The 19,878-nt window shown below is 48.3% G+C and overlaps 2 protein-coding genes across 3 annotated transcripts; one reads left to right on the top strand and one right to left on the bottom strand.

The window, feature by feature from the left end:
- Nucleotides 1-4,403, top strand: c15h2orf49 (chromosome 15 C2orf49 homolog). Its single transcript, XM_035392858.1, has 4 exons — nt 1-193; nt 1,565-1,740; nt 2,344-2,737; nt 3,279-4,403. Exons 1-4 carry the CDS (start codon nt 68-70, stop codon nt 3,333-3,335), a joined length of 753 nt encoding a protein of 250 aa, XP_035248749.1. The 5' UTR covers nt 1-67; the 3' UTR covers nt 3,336-4,403.
- A 3,560-nt stretch (nt 4,404-7,963) lies between these two features.
- Nucleotides 7,964-18,984, bottom strand: LOC118213792 (four and a half LIM domains protein 2-like). Of its 2 annotated transcripts, none has more exons than XM_035392957.1 (6): nt 18,821-18,984; nt 11,896-12,077; nt 10,500-10,674; nt 9,893-10,062; nt 9,343-9,529; nt 7,964-8,138 (listed from the first exon to the last, which is right to left on the bottom strand). In XM_035392957.1, exons 2-6 carry the CDS (start codon nt 12,049-12,051, stop codon nt 7,987-7,989), a joined length of 840 nt encoding a protein of 279 aa, XP_035248848.1. In that variant the 5' UTR covers nt 12,052-12,077; nt 18,821-18,984; the 3' UTR covers nt 7,964-7,986. The 2 variants fall into 2 exon arrangements, with proteins under 2 accessions (XP_035248848.1, XP_035248849.1); XM_035392958.1 differs by lacking the exon at nt 18,821-18,984 and adding an exon at nt 18,195-18,516.
- Between the last annotated feature and the right edge of the window lie 894 nt (nt 18,985-19,878).

Genomic DNA, 19,878 nt, shown 5'->3' with positions numbered 1-19,878 from the left:
CCGACAGCTGCGCCTCTCTCACCTTCATGTGTGATCGCAAAGCATCTTGGGACATATATGGCTAAAAATGGCCGACTACAGCACTGGACGACAAGGGAAGGATAGATCTACGCGAAATGATGCCTCTAACACGGATCTCCTATTACACCCTGAGCTTCTGTCCCGGGACTTCATTCAATTGGTGTTACACGAGGTCAGAGGAATGAAATGTTTTTGGTTCAAAGCAGTAATTTCTGGTAATAGCTAGCCGGCATTGGCTGCACAGCTACTGCTAACGTTAGCTAAGCTAGCTGGCGTTCATGTCAGTCCCGGCTAAATTAATGTTACCGCCGTTGCGAATCATGACACCGACATTTCACCGATTGCCAAGGAGTTTGCACTAACAGTGAATCTTGCGATCAAAACGGCCAGTTATCTTACAGAAGTTTTAACTCTAACTGCAACAGAGTGGCTAGGTAGCAGGCTCATTAGCTAACCGAACTTAGTCTAAATAGGTAGAAATTTCCAGTGCGGGGCGTTGCAATGATGTAATGGCTAATGAAATTAGCTAACCAGCTGTCTGTCCTGTTTCGCTAGCTTACTAACCTTTACAATAGAGTAGTGGTCGCGAAAACTTGCTACCACAGAACTCCGTGGAGGTAATGCTTTCCAAACTGTAGTATAATGCGTTAGATGTCTTTAGAGACCCGTTCAAAGTGGCACGTTGCTACATGCGTGTGGAAAAACTGCGTTGGGTACAGGAAACAAAAAACAAACAGCTTTGTATTCAGGTTCACCTTTGATCATAAACCAGCACTTGTTATTGTAGCTTGCTGTATGTTGCGATGTTGGTTTCGCTCTAGGTAATGCACCCTTAAGCGCTGTGAAAGTGCTTATGGTAAGCTTCATTTGGCACACTTTCACGTGGTGGGGGTCGCAAAGTGTATTTGCTCATTATATATTGCATTTAAATGCTCGGAAACTCTTGTGATTGACAGTCAGACGGAAAGATCGTTTAGAGGAGGTAAAGCTTGAGGCAGTTTGAATGTCGAAGCAGTGTTACTTTTGTGCTGGGTGTGCCAACTGCGGTAGGCTGGGGGTTAGGGAACAAAAGTAGGGAGATACTAGCATCACATGTACATACATATTACATTACATTTCCTGCAGTCCAACTCGTACCCAGTTATTACACAGATAACATTCTTTACATACAACCCGTTCATACAGCTACTGTATACTGCAGGGCTGCAGTCGGGGGTGTGGGGGTCCTGCTGTTCTGGGCCCTGGGCCTAGGCCTCTGATGGCAGGCTCAAGTCTATTCTGTGACCGTTTTTAAATGTAATTATTATGCTGAGTGATGTTGTAATTAATGAATAATTCAGTATAATTCTGTATACATTTAATCCCAGCTGTATATTTCTCTGAAGCAGTTCAGGCTAAGCAGCTTGCTCTAGGGTACAACAGCAGTGCCACAGCAGGGAATAAAAACATAGAACGTACTCGCACAGCCCTGGAGTTACCAGGTCAGTTCCCTGCCCGCTGTGCCACAACACTGCCCCCTGCAGCTCACTGTCCCTCCCTGCAGAGGAAGATCGGGGCGGGAGAGCGCAGCGAGGCGAGCCAAGACCGGCTGACGGACCTGTACCTGCAGCACGTCATCCCCCTACCGCAGCGGGACCTCCCCGACAGCCGCTGGGGCCGGAGGGTGGGGCGGAACAGGCCACGCCCCTCGCCGGGCCACGCCCACAGAGGCACACACAGGTGAGGCAGGGGAGAGCTTGACCGGGTTCAGTAGGTGCGGTGGCAAGTCGAAGCTTGCGTTGCTGTGACACCAACCACCCACACAAAGAGCACTGCTGCTCAGTAGAATCAGGGTGGGGCTGTCATTTAGGCTATAGTGCTGTCAAAAGTGTTTGCCCTCTTCCTGATTTCCTCTATTATTGCTTATTTGTCACACTGAATGGTTTCAGATCTTCAGGCAAAGTGCAGTATTATACGAAGGAAAACACATGATTTCATTTATTTAATGAAAAAAGTTATCAAATGCCCATATCACCCATGTGAAAAAGTAATGAATTTTTTTCATTAAATTAATTCAATAATAATTTTTAAATGTGTTTTGTGTTCTCTCAGTTTCCCTTTGTCTAATATTACAACGATCTGAAACCATTCAGTGTCACAATATAGAGGAAATTAGGAAGGAAACAAATACCTTTTCATGGCACTGTATATTCTATTCGGTATAAGCACATCGTCTCCTGTTGAAGTGTGTTGTATTTGGGCCTGTAATGTGAAGGGTAGGCCCTTTAAGAGTTTCACATTTGTATTGAATGGTGGAATGCGTTTGTTTATTTCCTGCTCCAGTCCTGGCGGCGAGAACACGCGGAAGAGGCCGCTGATCGTGTTCGACGGCAGCTCCACCAGGACCGGGGCCGTCAAGCTGAAGAAGCCGGAGTCGGGCTCCGGTACGGACCGCCTGAAGCCCCCGCCCTCGGGGAGCCTGGCCAACCCCATCCGCAAGCTGTGCGGCCCCCCCTCCAGCCCGGCCGGGACCCCCGTCAGCCCCCCGGGGAGCACGAGCAGGAGCCCCGCGGGGAACGGGCGGACGGGGTCGCCCGCGTCGCCGCCGCCTGCGGTCGCCACGGCAACGGTCGCCGCGACAGCGGTCGCCACGGCAACGGTTGCCGCGACAGCGGTCGCCACGGCAGCGGTCCGAGTGAAGCGGCAAGCAGCTCAAGAGCGGGAGTGCGACAGCTCGGTGCGTTGGCTGTCAGAACACCTTTCAGCTCAGTCATTTATCTATGTGGATCATTATCCTTACTGATATTTACGATGTATACGATTGTGGAGTATATGAACGTAGAGTATGTGTAACATAGAACATCAAGTATATATATATATGGAGTATATGAGTGTAGAGCAGACCTGGGTCAAATTCGTATTTGCTTTGGATTCAAATACTTTTCTGCGCTTTACTGATCTTGTCTGGTGTATTGGAACCAATGAAATACTCTCAAAAAGTGCAAACCCCGCCTTCTGGTCATATTGGCAGGCTCAGTTACACCAGGCAAGATCAATGGAGCACCGAAAAGTATTTGAATCCAAAACAAATACATATTTGACCCAGGTCTGGTGTAGAGCATATATAGAGTATATGAGCATAGAGCATGAGTAGAGTGTGTCACAAAGGACTCCCTGGGTACGTGGAAGTATAAAATGCATGGTTTCACCAAACTGCTTGATTTATTGAAGGTGTAGATTCGTTTTGCTCTTCTGATTTAGCATTGCTGTTTCGGCAGGGAGAGCTCAAGTCCCCGGAGGCGAAGAAGAAGATTCAGCATGTGACGTGGCCATGATCCTGTTACCCCCCCCCCCCCCCCTCGCTGCCCCTGGGGGGGGGACTCTGCGCACCTGTCACTCCAGTGCTGAATCCAGGGGTCTCATTCGTCAGAGCCGCACAGCCCCCTGGGAAACCCCAGCTCAAGCCTTCCTCCAGAACCTCCCCACCACCGTCACCCTGGAAACAGCCCCGTGGAACCTCCAAGTGCACTTACACCGCGGAGAACAGACGGACTTCTCCAGAATCTTCCCGATGTGACGCAGTTGGCCATCCTCAGAGATCGTGCTTCCCTGTGTGTAATTCAAGTTGAAGAATTGAAGTTGAAGGTCATTATATTTCTACTTTCTGTCCCCCTGCCCACCCCCCCCCCCCCAAAAGAGACATTGGAATGACTTTCTGTTGAAAGTTTTGACTCCAACTTTATTGCAGGTGTTCAGCGGTAGTGGACCACTCAAATATGTTGCCGTCGGTCTTTTTGGCGGATTTCTCTGAAGGTTTGGGAGTGGGAGTGGCTTGTGGATTTTGTGACAGAGCTCAAACGACTGTTACGGAGTCGGTTTCTGCAGGGACATCTAAAGACCGGAGCGGACCGGATCACATCAGAAGCGTTAGCTAAGCGTCGCTCAGATAGCAGCTTAACAAAAGCAACGGCCACCGATAGCAGAGCGACGCTCGGAATGCTGGGGCCCTGGTTGCCGCCGTCGCGTTCGGCTAAAGACGCGTTAAAAAGGGGTTTGGCGTGAAGGGACCTTCCGTGGATGGAAGTGAGGTCGTTCCCCGTATGTCTCTGTATCATAATGACCTGTGGCTGTTTGTAAAGATTTAGTGTCCTTTTCTACAGTGTGTGCTGTCTTCCAGTGCAGTCTCCACAATCCAGACAGGTGCGTAAAGAAGGAAAGGCCAGGCTTTGTGGATGCGAGCTCTGGGTGTTTTACAGTCGAGTACTGATCGTCGATGATGTGTGATTGGTCGTTTTGTCGCGTGATGGAAGATTTGAAGTAGCATCACGTATTTTTACAGTTAAACTGAAAGCGTCACCGTGTGTGAAATGTGTGTACATAAAATAAATAGGATTTGGAAGTTATTCGTCTCAAATGTGATTTGTTTTCTCAGGAAAATGTATATCCCCTGTACAGCCCCCAGAGGGCGCCAGAGACTATTATTTTTTTGAGACTGTTGGTACTGACTGGTGAACTTACACAAGGAATTTTTTTTAATGATATTGAATCATTTTGAACAGGATTAGCCGGTATTCACATGGAATCTAAAAATTGTTCAGTTTTAGTATTAACCCCTTAAGTCACACCGACCTGCACAGTATCCTGGTCTGTGTGGGTTTATTTGCATTAATTTCTGTTTTTTTAAAATAGTGAAATATTACATATGTGTTACATATGTGGCATGGCGACAGTACTGTGGATATATGAAATGTCATATCTCCTGTTTATATACACTCTCTGGAAGATGAGCCCATCTCTGAGCAGTACTAGCCAAGCAGTCCCTCAGTATATCCATGGACAGCATAAATTCTCCCCAGTACACAACCAGCCAGTGGCAAGCTATTATAGTGATGACTGCAAAGCATTTTAGCCAGTGAAATGACGTTTCTAACCGTGTATAGGTTCTTGGGCTTGCATAAAAGAACACGGATTGTTTATCCTGCATATGCAAACCATACATTTTTCAGTACGTATGCTGAGAATGTTGCACAATGGCAAACAAAAAGTTCTAGAGACTTTTAGGTTATTTTACAACAAAAATTTATTTTTCAATGCCTAAGCCTAAATGGAAGACTTGACATTTGGAGGCCTTGGAAGAAATCACTTCACGTCTGAGTGAATATTTCTCAGGCAGACGGTGAAAATGGCTTTGACTCCACAGCGAAGGACTCAATCCCATTTTATATCGGTGAGCATCTAGATCCATTCTCAAAATGTTTTTATTATTGTTCAGTACGCTTATAAATAAGGAGTAGGCCTATGAATAATAAATGTGGCATGTGATCCAATCAAAAAATATTTTAGGTGGGAAAACCCTTACCACTGTGTTTGAGCCTCTGTTATTTTGTGTCAGTAATATTTAGAGTAATTCTGACTCCTGCAAAACAAATTCCCAAGGGTTATTGCTCAGAAGAGACCAGGATTGTGCCTGTAGTCATAAGGGTTCAAGAATAGCAACCATTTAAGCTGGGCATGCCATTTTCAGGCTTGTCTTAAAAAGGGGGATCTACAGAAAGGGTTAAAATGTTAAAATGTCCTCTACAGAATTATTCTCCAGCTGTGATGTGTACATTCTGTATTATAAAGATAATGAAGGAGATGGTGTTTGATTGGTAAACACTGAGCGGATACCTTGCATCTGTATTAAATATGAAGTTTTATGTGAAGTTCTTTGATGATATTCATGGAGAATTTGGGCGTGGCGGCGGCATCCTCGGCAGACCGGTCGACGCAGTGAAGATTTATGTGCGGCTTTTTTGGAATGCCCAAACGGCTAACGGCCCTGGCTGCGCGTCTGTCGCCGCTTTGTCATCCTGCTCTCTCCGTCAGCTCCCGACGGCTCAGACGGTTGTTTTTCTGGCAGTGTGTGAGAGAGAGAGAGACGGCGTGCGTTTATGGAAAGTTTCGCTCTCGCGTACAGACGGGAATGTGGCGAGGGAAGGAAGCTTCGGGGGCGTCCCGCGCGTGCTGCGTTTGAAGAGCCAGCCCGGAGGAGAACGACAGTTTATAATTAATGGCGTCTTTTCCGAGAAGATTCCTTGAAAGTCGTCTCGAAAAAAGGCGCCAAAAAGAAACTGGTGAGTTCATGCCTCTTTTTGAATTATTATTATTTTTATTTTCCTTCCTGGTGCGTATTGAGCCTTCTGTACATTGAAAGGGCTGAGAGCTCAAATAATCATTAAATTCAGTTGGACCATCAGAATGCGTTACATGGGTGAAATAACGGGATGTGTTTTTTTTGTGTTACTCATTTGTGGTCGTCTTGTGCAGTCTGATCATTCCTCCCATGACCGTAGACCGTGATAGGCTGATATGCTCCGTGCTCTCCTTCGCTGATGACTAGAGGTCACAGTCCATAGACCTCAAGGGATCTGTAAACTGTAAACACAATGGTGTAAAGACTGCCTTTTACCTTCTGAATCCGCACAGTGAGAGACAGCTCGCAAAAATATGTGGCGAATGACTGGGAATACTGTAGACTTCCATAAACTTCCGGGTGGGAATCCCCTGGGCCGTCCTGGAATAATATTCCGGTGGTTAGTATAATGGGTAAGGAACTGGTCTTGTGACCTCAAGAGGTCACAGGTTCGATTCCCGGGTAGCACACTGCCGTTGTACCCTTGTTGATCAAGGTAGTTAACCTGCATTGCTTCAGTATATATCCAGCTGTGTAAATGGATGCAGTGTGAAATGCTGTGTAAAAAGTTGTGTCAGTCACTCTGGATAAGAGCGTCTGCTAAATGCCTGTACTTTACTGTACTGTACTGGTTAAAATAAAGTTTGAGGTCCTAATGGAAAAGGAGGGCTTGTACACCACATTGTTATCCTGTGATGATTTCATGACGGAGTGGGTTTTATTCCAAGCTGAGGGGGTTTTGTTTTATTAATATTTGATCTGAGATAATTTGTTACAAGGCTGGTTCTCTGCCTTCACATTTAGCTGTAGCTTAATGAGGCAAATTATCTGTACAGACACACATTTATGTTCGCTATATATGTGAAAGCTAATTTCAAACAAGTCTCTGTCTGTATTACTGTTTTGTGTCAGATGTAATCATTTAGGCAAATCAATTGGGAGTCTGGGTTTGTTAAAAAAAAAAAAACAGAAAGTAGTGCTTTAAACCCAGTGGAATGGGTGTCTCTCTCTGCAGAAATTCAGTGACTTTTTTTTTTTTTTTTTTGAAGGAAGCCAGCCAGACGCCTGAGATGAAACAAATAGCCAAAAGAGCTTCCTCATACTGCATAAAATTCACCTGCAGTTTTCACAATATGTGATGGTTTTAAATGACTGGAATTGAAATTGAGTGAGTCATCTTATGTAATTGACAGCAAGGGAAGAAAATGGTAATGAAATAACAAATGTGCCTGAACAAAAGAGTTTATTGTCACTTTTACACACAAAGCAACACCATCACATCATAAATTAATATGGCATTTTCATATAGTGTAAATCTCTGTTAGTCACAATGTGTGTTAGCTCACTTTGTATAATATATCATTACTAAGTCATAGCTTAGACAAAAGAGCTATTGTCGGCTTCTTCAAACAGACAAAGAGAAATCCTTCACTTCAGTTAGTTAGATTTTCCTTACCATGTTCATAGTATAATAAGTCTGTGCTTACATGTCATTTAATTTATCTTTGATTCATGCTTCAAAACTTCAGATACATTATCGAAATAGCCATAGGTCAGTGCATGCAGTCAAAAACATCTGAGCTATAAGAACACTTCGGTAAATTCATAAATGTCAGTCCAATAGCATGTTCTGTTAGCAGGAGTAGTCTGTGGTAGTACAAAAAGCTGTTAGTATTTCTTGTGCTTGGACATTGTCGCCGTCGACGTCTCTCTCTCTCTCTCTCTCTAAGGCCCGTGCGTGTGGGACTCCCTTCCTCCCCCGGTGCGTGGGGGGGGGGGGGGGTGTGGGGGAGGGGCCGGGGGGGGGCGCCTCACATGTCTTTGCCGCACTCGGGACACAGGATGTCGTCCCTCTCGGTCAGGAAGCCCCGCCCCACCAGTGACACGGAGCACTTCTTGCAGTTGAAGCAGTCGTTGTGCCACTGGCGCTCCTCGAAAGAGATGTACTTGCTCCCCCCCATGCCTGCAGGGGGAGCAAGCGAGCAGACGAGACGTTGTCATGGCACAGACGTGGCCGTGGGGAGTCACGTACCTTATCAGAGTGATGTCAGTAAGAGATAAGAGTTCTTATTGGCAGAGAAGTAGAGGGGTAGGGAGAGAGAGGGGGGAATAGCATCACTGTACAGCAGGGATCCTTAATCTTATCCAGAAAGGGCCGGTGTGGGTGCAGGCTTTTGCTCCAACCTGGCAGTTACACACCTGATCCTACTAATCAGGTTGCTTGGCAAAGACTCTAGTGGTTGATTAGTTCTGCTGTACAAGAACGGACGCTGCTCATAACTGGACTGTAGTCACAGGTCTGTAGTCGGAGGTCTGCGTTTGGCGGTCTGTACTCGTGTCTGTTTGCCTGAGGGTGTTCTTGCACTGCTGCAGCACAGACCACACGTGCACCCTATTTGAGACTGTGCTGAGGAAGGATCGCGTGAGTGATTAATGTGACTGCAACTGTGAGTGCGCATTCTCTTCAGAGGCAGGAATGTGTGTACAGTGAACCACAGGCCTGCTGCCTGCTGGAAAAATGTCACTTCTCTGTGCGCTGTTGTGGTCTGAGGAGCTGGGCGGGTGTGTTTCTGTTTGCCTTTCCCTCACATTCCCCTCTAACGTCTCATCGCAGGAGACCGTTCTCTGAATGCAGTCTTCTGCCGGCTTCTGTGCGGAGGGGACGGCTCACGCCGGCTGTGTTCTGCCTCAGACTGAAATTCCACCTCCTCCAGACTACACGCTGGCTGCCCTTAACCTTGCCTCTGTTTATCTGTCCTCCGTCAACACTTCCTGCTGTAGTGTGTGCCTCTGATTGTAGTAACAGTGCAGTACGCTTATCATGGCTTGTTCATTCCGCTGCTCTGTGTAGTCGCTGGTCACGATCATAGGGGGGCACTGTGTCTTGGCTGTGACAGTGCTGCGCAGTGTGCTCATACTCTATATAATCTCTACACCAGACCTGGGTCAAATATGAATTTGTTTTGGATTCAAATACTTTTCGGTGCTCTGTTGATCTTGCCTGGTATAATTGAGCCTGCCAATGTGACCAGAAGACGGGGTTTGCACATTCTGAGAGTATTTCATTGCTTCCAATACACCAGACAAGATCAGTAAAGCGTAGAAAATGTGTCCCGATGGTAACCGTGGCGTCGGCTGATGATGTAATGCGGTGGGCGGGGCCGTACCGCTGATGGGCGTGGTGCAGGACGCGCACTTCTTGGCGTACAGGTTGCAGTAGCAGGTGAGGCAGTAGGCGAAGTCGTCGCGGGAGGTGAAGCGCTGGCCGGCCAGCTGCAGCTTGCAGCCGGTGCACAGGAAGCAGTCCTTGTGCCAGGGCTGGTCGTGATAGGTCACTCCGCCGGTGGTGATTGGCTGGCGGGACGGACAGAGGGAGGAGTTAAGCAGTGGGCGAGAATGTTTGGGAAAGAATAGTAGAATCTTTTATCTGCCAGAATTGTTCTGCTGTATGTAGGGTTAAAGTATTTCTAATAATCTGACCCAGATTTGAGAAAAGTGTTTTCATCATTCTTATGGTGTAAGTTCTGGGCATGTATCCTTATTGCATAGCCCTTATGAATGAATGAATGACTGAATGGATGAATGGATGGATGGATGGATGAATTGATGAATGCATGAATGCATGAATGAATGAATGGATGAATGGATGAATGGATGAATGGATGGATGGATGGATGGATGGATGGATGGATGGATGGATGGACGAACGAGACCCACCTTCTTGCAGTGCACGCACTGCATGGCGAACTGCTTCTCGTAGCAGGGCACGCAGAAGTTATGGCTGTCCTTGGGGATGAAGCTCTTGGTGCCGATTGGCTGCTGGCAGCGCTGGCAGGTGAAGCAGGTCTCATGCCAGCTGTTCCCCTTGTGCTCCATCTTCTTGGAGCCTGTGTAGGGGGTTGGGGAGGGGAATGGGGGCAGAGAAAGAAAGTGACAGAGAAAGAAGGACTATCTTAGTTTCCCAGCAAAAAACAGCTGAGGTGACAGAGGCTTTAACAGTCTGCAGAAAGCCTCCAGTTTACCCTTCCTCACACTTTATAATGAGTTTTTGCTAAGTTTTCCTTTTACCATTCTGTAATTATTTTTTTGTTTTTTTTCTGCTTCAGACTGTATTCTTTCTCTTAACCTTGCTCTCTGTTCTTTCCCTGTTTCTCTCTCTCCCTCTCTCTGTCCTGCTCTCTCTCAAATTCAAATTCAAAGTGCATTATTGGCATGACAAAATTTGCATTTTCATTGCCAAGGATCATGGCAAGGGAACATGTAAGGAAGATCATAAGGAACGTCTCACTCTCTCTCTCTTGCACCGCCCTCCGTGGTTACTCACCAGGCATGATGATCTTCTTGCAGGCGTGGCATTTGGAGGAGTACTCGTTTGAGTAGCACTCGGTGCACAGGAGCTGCTCGTCCTTGGTGGAGAAGGGCTTGTCGGCCAGCGAGCGCTTGCACTGGAAGCAGTGGAAGCAGGTCTCGTGCCAGTGGCGGTCCTTATAGGACAGATCCTGCAGGGGGAGGGTGGGGGAAGGGGGGGAGCAATGAGAGAGGCGATTCGTCATGCGCGCGCTGTGCAGGCAGATTCCGGGCACCTAATTGGCCGGAGGGGATCGCCCTGCGTGCTGAGAGACGTGGACCGAAACCCCTCCCTCCCCTGGTGACGGGTCAGCCAATCACGCGTCTCCCTGCGGGGGGGGCTGGCACGGCTTGCAGCCAATGCCAGGCTTATGAGGCCCTTCCGCACGCTAGAACAAAGTCATGAGAACGGCAGCAGCCCAATCCCATGATTCATATCACTGAAATATGACAGTATTTATTTCAATTTCAATCCAGCCATAGTCTCGAGGGAGGTGGGTTAAACCTTATCATAGGCCCTAATGTCCATTTAATTGGAACTCTGATTCCTGTCACGTTGCAGGGGGTGTTTTAAATTATTGGGGGAGGGGGGTGTGTTTTAAATGGGACTCAGCTATTGTGGGCCCTGATGATCCAAAGCCTGGAATTTCTGGAGGATGTAGTTCATTACAAGTTCTGAGATTCTGTAGTCCAGAGTATCTGGAGGGCCCTCAGCCTGATGATACCGACCCACAGTCATTCCAGACTGCACTGGTCTGAGGGCAGTTCCTCACTGCAGGACAGAGTCCACATGGAAACAGGATCTCTTTCAGCGTCTTTCAGGAAATGGCAGATCTTTGCCCTCAGTGAAAATCTCAGTTTTGCTCTTGATCTGTCTAGGCACCACCAGCAGTCAAATTTCTATGTTCTCTCACCATGATCATTCCTGAGTGAGTGATGTGAGAGAAGTGTTAAAGTAAATAAAAGATTCTTTGGGGCATCGGGAGATGTGAATATTCCTGCGTACCCCACTCCCACCGCTCTCACGCGTGTGTGTGCGGATCAGTGTGGAGTAGATGGCTCAAGCAGGGAACTGGCAGAATCCACACCTGACACTTTGAGTTTGGGGTCCAGGGACTGTCGCCAGGAATGAGCTATCGCAGTACTGTGGAACAGGAAATTCCTGCAGATTACTGGCCTTTTCGAAAGAACCGTCTGTTTTCACCAATATCCACGGTGACTTATTTTGTTTGTATGACTGTACACTCTTTGCTTCGAAATGTTTTGCTGGGATCTGCAGGAGTCTTTTTCAGATTTTACCAAAATCTAAATAGTTAAGATCATTTGGGGGGGTGGGCAGTGGGAGTGTTCGGTTTCGTGACGGACAGGCTCACCCTGCAGTTGCAGCCAATGGGCTTCTTGCATTCCTCGCAGGTGTTGGAGTACAGGCTCTCGTAGCACTTGATGCAGTACGGGTTGTCCTCCCGCAGGACGTACTTCTTCCCGAACAGAGACTCCTTGCAGTAGTGGCAGTCGAAGCGCTCCGTCATGTTGGCACGGGAAAGCTCCCTGTACTCTGCAAAGCGACACAAAACGTTACCGTACCTTTCCTTCCTTACTTCGCACTGGAGAAGATCGGCACATTTACGATATTGTTATAAAAGTTCAGCACTTAAGAAGAGAAAGGCTTTTCATTTCATGAAAACTTTATTCCTTTATTCACTGCACAGGACTTGGCCACCATCTTGTGAGAATCACAATCTTCCTCTTCTATGGTCTGTTTCCTGAAGAGGTGACTCTGTCCACGTTATACATTTACTAACCCAAAGAGCCACAGGGACATATATTCAGTCTTTTGAGGCCCTGGGGGTTTAAATTAAATGGTCACACAGCTTATCAAGTGACACTAAGGGTAACTCCACTCCTACGAGCAGAATAACACTGATCTTGTGAAACAAAACTTCTGAAAGACCTAAAAAGTTTTCTGTAAGTTCAGGTGTCACTAGACCACAATTCAGGGTTTTGCCAGCTTAACCAATACAAACACAATGGCACAGCAGACAATTATGGTAGTAAACTATTTTCAGTTTTCCTGAAATCTTTGTAGATGAACCAATACACTAACAGTGCGACCCACAAAGCAGGTAACCTTTACCTGTCGTCAGGGCAAGGGCTTCTGGGAATTAAAAACTGTACATCCTGGAGTGATATATTTGTCTATATTTATATATATATACGGTACCCACGATAAAGGACAAGGACTTGTGTTAAAACTGTACCGGTGACAGATGGCTGTGTGGGACATTGTTCCCATGCACGGTTTAAGACCGCCCTGTCAGTGCAGGACCCCCTGACTGAAGGCTCAGACAGGCATTCGTAGGCTCCGTGTGCGGTGCCCAAAGCGTGTGGTACAGCGCCAGCCGTCAGTCACGCGTTCCCTAGCGACCCGGTCGCCTGGAACCCCGCGGGCGCGTTCCAGCCCCGCGGCGGCATCCCCCCGTAGCCCGGCGGCGGTATCTGCCCGGGGGCCCGGGCTCCGTTTCGCGGAACGGCGTGTTTGGCGGGAGCCGGTAAGCCCCGGGGGATTCCACGCGGTGGGGGGCGGGCGCGGTGTCGTATGAAAACCCCGCGCCCCCCCCCCCCCCCCACGGGGCTAGCGTGTCACCGCGGCGGGGCGAGGTGACGAGAGGGGCGGCGGCGTGCCGAACGGACCGCCGCTCGCATGCAGGGAAGCGCAGCTGTTCTGAGACCCTCCCCCGCTAAGCCCCCGGTTATCCCCCCCCCCCCCCCCCCCCAGCGTGAGCGCGTCCAGGCTGGGCACTGTGGCCCTGAGCCCCCATGAGAGGCATCTCACTGCCCCCCCCCCCCCCAGCGTGAGCGCGTCCAGGCTGGGCACTGTGGCCCTGAGCCCCCATGAGAGGCATCTCACTGCGCCCCCCCCCCCCCCCCCCCCCAGCGTGAGCGCGTCCAGACTGGGCACTGTGGCCCTGAGCCCCCATGAGAGGCATCTCACTGCGCCCCCCCCCCCCCCCCCCAGCGTGAGCGCGTCCAGGCTGGGCACTGTGGCCCTCAGCCCCCGGGAGAGGCATCTCACTGCGCCCCCCCCTCGCCCCCCCCCGTCCCTCCCCAGCAAAGCCCCCTCTGTCCTGTACACACATAGCCAGAGCTCTGCAGAGGGGGGGGGGGAATCAGCACTAGAACAGTCCCTTTCAGGGTCGCATCATAGCAGGGTATAAAGATAACCAGATAACCTCTGTCTTTTCCTCTCTCTGGCTGTCTTTCTTTCATTCTTTCTCTCTCTTTTACTCTCTTTCTCCTTTTCTCTGACTCCCTCTCTCCCTCTGCATCCCTAACTTTCTCTCCCTCTCTGTCCCCCCTCTTCTCTCTCTCTCTCTCTCTTTCTCTGGCAGTGCACCCACTTCTTTCCTGTGATTTATTCTTCACTTTCCTAGAAAAATGTCAAATGCCTGCCTTCCTGTTTTTACATTCGTACTTCTCTTAAATCTTTCTTTCCCTCCTCTGTCTTCCTCAGTGTGCTCTCTCTCTCACACACACACACACACTCACTCACACAGTATCATTAGGAGACACATAAAGTTTTACACAGTACTGAGGAACGGCAAGGTTTAAATACCGGCTAATGCCGTCTGCCCCTTCCAGTGCCAAACCAGACTCGGCCATATCCTGTTGCAAACGTTCCTTTACCTTTCCTGACTTCGGATCTGCCCTTTGGCCTCTCTCCTCTAGCGTTTGTCAAATGGGTGAAATTGGTCACTTGTGCTTACACAAGTGATCTTCGTTTCTAGCCCTGTAGAGCCTCAGCGTCTGCTGCTTTCTGTTGTTAACTGGCACTTATTCAATCAAATAAAGCAGCCTCTTACACAGTTAACTCCCCTGGCTTCTTGGGTCTGAATTGGTTGTTGATATTAAGGATAAAACAAAAAACCAGCCGACCCTGCGGCTCTCCAGGACCTGGAATGAAGAGCACTGGCCTACACCACCACTGGGACCTAATTTATCCTCTGCCTCTCAGTCTAGTGCCAACACCAGGGAATGAACTGATTTTAATATTCTTGACTGATTTATATGGGTTGCAGGTTTGCTTCCCAGTTGGGACACTTCCATTTCATTCTTCAGCCTTAACTACTTTGGAAAATGTCCGCTTGTATAAATGGAGTTTATATTTTTTAAAATGAAGCTGTGTAGGTCGCTCTGGGTCAGTGCATCTGCTAAATGCATAAAGTGCCTGAAGACTCTCTCTCTCTCTCTCTCTCTGAATTCATCTCTCTCTTTCTCTCCCTCTTTCTCGTCCTCTCCCTCTTTCTCTCTCCCCCTCTCCCCCCAGCCTGCTCCTCCCGAATTGTGCACTTAAAATAAAGAATGGAAATACCCTGCTGGATAAGAGGGGGGTGCAGTTGGCTGGGCTGGGCAGTGCTGTGTGCTCCTTTGATGTGCCTGGCAGCTGGTCCCCCCCGATTTGGGAGCGGGGACGCGCGTAAAGCACCGCTTCCGCGGAGGCATCCGGGCCACGGCACGTCATCACCTGTCACTATCGCCAATCGGACTCTGATGGACGGCACCAAGGCAACGCGTCGCGGTAACGGGAACCGCGTTAGCCTGCAGCGGCATCGCGCCGTACTGAAGGGGCAGGTGTTCGGGGAATTTGGGAAACAGGCCCCCCGTGGCTCCACTATATCCCTTAAATCCCACGGAGGGAGCGAAGGGCAAATTCCTGAAATCGCACATCCAAGCCCAATAAAGTTCTATATTTTATCAACAAATATGACGGAATATGATCTTTCCCTCAACGGCGTATTGGATAACTCTGTCGCAGAGACATCTTAGCTGCTGTGTGTGAAGCTGTAAACCTCGATCAGTGCATGCCTTCAGCTCAGGAGCCCGTTAAATGGGTGATATCTAGATTCATAATGAAAGGACATGGACACAGAAAGGTCTTTATCTCTGAAGGCTTTGCCTAAAGAGGTTCTTTGGTCTGGGAAATGTTTTTTTTTACCTCCTTCACTCAACCTTCGTCTTTACGAGAATGCAAGAACTGTGCATCTTCTCTGCTGGACAGAGCCATTGATAAGCCTTCTAGAAGCTTCCTCCGATGCCCATGTGCCTCATGCAGTTCTGAGAACTGAGACTGCAGCAGGAATTAGCTGTTTTTTCTTTCTGTTGAATTCAAGTGGACTGATGAAGGACTTTAACATTAAGGAAAAATATTATTGGACATTTTATTATTTTGATTATGTAACATTTTCCATTCAGAGTATCCATTTTGACCGTTTGTGCTTTTGTGTCTAGGTCTAGGTAGGTGACTAGGTGCATTAACTGTCTTAACGACTACTTGTATTTTTTCAATAGATTGCATTGTTGCCGTTCTCGTTGTTAGTGTTAATCAGTTTAACCATCAGGGTCCAAGTTGAACTATGCGGTTGTTCCCTGCACTTGGACCGGTACTTCTCTCTAGGGGTTTCGTCATACTTGTTCCTGGTTATGGTTATACACTTTGTTGTACGTCGCTCTGGATAAGAGTGTCTGCCAAATGCCTGTAATGTAATGTAATGTAATGTGTCTGTAATGGCATATTGTACGGAACCAATGGACGGTTGGTCTACCATGTTGCCTGGCCCTCTGTAAGTCATTCGCTCACATGTATGGGCAGTTGTGGAGAAACATTGCGGACATTTTGTTAGAAACCTTACCCAAAAAAAGGCTTCGGTAAGTAGCGAGCTGTTTATGAAACACGCCTGTGCTGGCGCTACAGTGGGTAGCATGCAGCTTCTGTAGCTTCAGCTCGATATGAAGCGTGCTCCGGTGCTCTGTCAGTCACCGACTCATTCGACCAATCAGAAGACTTTTCTGCGAGTTGCAAATCGCTACGGTCACCTCAGACACGCACGAGGTTCACGAAGCCCCGCTGGTACGAACCCCCGTGCCGCTTGGAACAGCTGGCTGCTGGTTTCGGACCAGTGAAAGTTCACGCGGAGTGAGAGACGCTGTCAGTTTAACAATGTGAGGTGCGTATATAGAGGGCGTGACCACATTAACCGTTTTTTTTTTTCATAAACCCCGTTATGTAACCAGCGGGCAGATCAGAGCGTGCTCACGGGACAGAATCTGTCATTTCTTCAGTCTCGTTTCTCCACTGCACTTTCCCCCACCTCCCGTGAACCTTGGAGAAGCTCTCCAGGACGCGGAGAAGCAGGTCTCTGAGGGTCTCACGATTTGACACCTCTCCTGGTAATGTCAGTGCAGTGCCTCTGCTGCCAACACGGCCAACTCCCCCCCCCCCCCCCACCGCCTTTCAACACTGTGACAGATGCACTGAGCCCCAGCTGTGTGCTGCCACACCCACACAAAGCTAATTAAAGCCAACAAGAGGTTCACCAGGGACGCCCCCAAATGCTTTCACAGCCAAAAGGAGGGGGGTGACTAAACGGGACGGGATGGGACGGGGGGGCTAAGCGACTGTCTTCCTACAATACCCATATTTCCTAGCCTACATCCCACCCTCATCGCAATTCATTAACCCCACCCCCCAAATACATATAACTTCACTCAGCATTCCATCCATATTCACACAAATGCATTCCTGTTTATCTTACAGATAACCCCCCCTCCTCCCCCACAATCCAAATTCTGTTCCACCACATGCACTGTAACACCATTCCTCCTTCAGCCATTCTGCCCTACCTAAACTCTCCTGTGTAAATATATTCACAAGCCCCATATTAAAAATACCCCCCTCCCCCTTTAGCCTTACCCCCATCTGAAGCACGTATCGTTCTGTACTGTGCTAAACGGTGGCCACGGCAACAAAGAAAGTCCCCACAAGTGCTAATTATATACACACGATCACGAGAAACGGCGCGTTCGTGTTTTAAAAAAGACTATTCAGCTGCAAAGGTGACCTATTTGCTACTGAACCGTCTTTTTAAAATAACTGATGTAGCAGGTGTGACTGAATATAAACCAGAACCTATTTGAAATCTGTTTACCCCCGTAGAATTGTGGGTACTTCCCCTTTTGGGTACTCTAATGCTAGTTTAATATGGATTCATGTCGTTAAATATGTAATTTGGTGTGAATATGGACCTCGATTGCAAGTCTATGACTGAAAAATCATTTTTTGGTTGACATTCATTTGATCTAGCTTTTTAATGAGTGCTTTTACATGATTCTCCAAAATGATTGTTGACTGATGACCATTTAAATGTAAAGTACATTCACTCCCGGCATCTGCTGCTATAACTAACTGCATATTCTCAGATAGCATTATTAGCATTATATAGGTAGCATTATGAATTTATCATTATAATGTGTAAGGATAAAAAATAATAATAATAAAATTCAATTGATAGTTGACAATTGCATCTGTTAAAAATCGGCTTTGTAAAATCACAAGATTTAAAAAACAAGTTCTCTTGGCTTATCAGCTCTGCTCAAAAGCACAAAAAAAGTTTCATTTTTCAAACTGTTTTCAAAAAATTGCAAGCATTCTTATCTGAAACGTCACAATATACACCAGAATTGTTACGCACAAACATCTGTTTCTCATCAACTTGCAATTAGCCTTTTTAAAAGCCTTTTTAAAACCGATATCCATCCACAACATCATTTAACGTGGAAAACTGCTAGTTGACCTTTGCAGTGGCCGCTTGCATCGGTTCCCAGCGCGAGCACTTACCAGTGTTAACTGTCGCACACTATTTAGGAAATGCTGCCCTTCGTTCTGAAGAACCGTTAGCCACAGGCTACAGGCTGCAGGCTGCAGGCATCAGTTACACAAAGCAGAGGAGCGGAGAGGACGAGAGCTCTATTTGTACCAGCAGAAGCACAGCTGAGATTTCAGCTGTCAGACAGTGTGGGGAGAGGATTAAAGAGAGGACAGGAGCGGACAGAAAGGCAGAACAAAGAACTGCAGGCATAGAAAGTAGGGTAGGAAAAAGAAAAGAGGGAAGAGAAACAGATGAAAAGTGAGGGGAGAGTGGAGGGGGGAAAGGAATGATGAGAAGACAGGAGATGGAGAAGAGAGAGGAGTTGAAGGAAGAGAGGAGAGGAAAATTGAGATTAGAGAGAGGAGAGGAAAGAGGAGAGGAGAATTGAGATGACAGAGAGGAGAGGAAAGCAGAGTTGAGGAAAGGAAAGGAAAGAGGAGAGGAGAGGAGAGGAGTGTGGAGATGAAAGAGGCTATCCTATAACTGAGATGAGAGCGATGAGAGGAGAGCAGAGGAGAGGAGAGGAGAGGAGAGAGGGACAGGCAAGCAGAGAGGTGTGTGTATGAATGCAGGGCTGGAGGTGAGTGGCTCTTACCTTGCTCCCCTTGCCTGCTCGGACTGAAAGTGTTGGGATGGGGGGAGTCCTGCTCTCTGTTTTATCGGATTACTCCACCTCTGGTACAGCTAATTGGAGCAGTTGGGATGGGGCGAGCACTCTTTATCAAGATGGCTATAAATACAACATCTCCACTGAGCCTCAGAGATAAACTCCTCTGCCACCAACCAACCAGTGACCTTTTAAGGCTGCGCATTGTAGTCCAGCACACGCAAGTGCAGGCATATGCACGTACTCACACACACGCACGCACTCACACACACACACACACACACACACACACGCACGCACACACACACACTCCTGCACATACACACTCACACACACGCACACACACACCCTCCTACACATTCACACACACACACACACGTACTCACACACACGCACGCACACACACACACAACCTCCTGGACATACTCACACACACACACACACACACACACTCCTGCACATACACACACACATGCATCACACACACGCACTCACACACACTCCTGCACATACACACACACGCATTCACACACACTCCTGCACATACACACACATGCATGTATACACACATACATACAGTATATAAATGCCAAGCACACACACACACACACACCTTGTTTGTGGTAAAAACAGCATCAGAGCTTCGTTCTGTTCTGGGACAGGAGCTCGTCCTGGTAGGGTTCATTTTTGCACGAGGGCAATGGCGCACAGAGAGGTGGGAACGCTGCAGACGAGGATCAGCAGGAGCGCTTCATCTCCAGGCGGATGGAAAGCGGATCGGCCCGAGCAGAGAGGAGAGAGAGTGGCCGGCTCCCGTTACTCACACCCCCCCGCCTGGGTGAGCGGTGAGAAGATCAGGCCTCCTGCACCGGGGGGACCGGGACCACACCAGGGTTTGCGGCCTCGTCGCGGGCCGCAGGTTGGCTGCTAACTGCCTGAGATCCGTAGCGGTCAGCTCCATTAGGCTAAAGGGTTTGGAGGGCAGAGAGATCAAATTCTTGCCATTTAAAGGTTCCTGTGCTGTACTGCTGTGTAGCGCGCACACC

This window comes from Anguilla anguilla, chromosome 15 (genome assembly GCF_013347855.1).
Source record: "Anguilla anguilla isolate fAngAng1 chromosome 15, fAngAng1.pri, whole genome shotgun sequence".
Lineage (NCBI taxonomy): Eukaryota > Metazoa > Chordata > Actinopteri > Anguilliformes > Anguillidae > Anguilla > Anguilla anguilla.
Note: the sequence above shows the minus strand (reverse complement) of the source record. Positions and strands in the feature narration are given on the sequence as shown.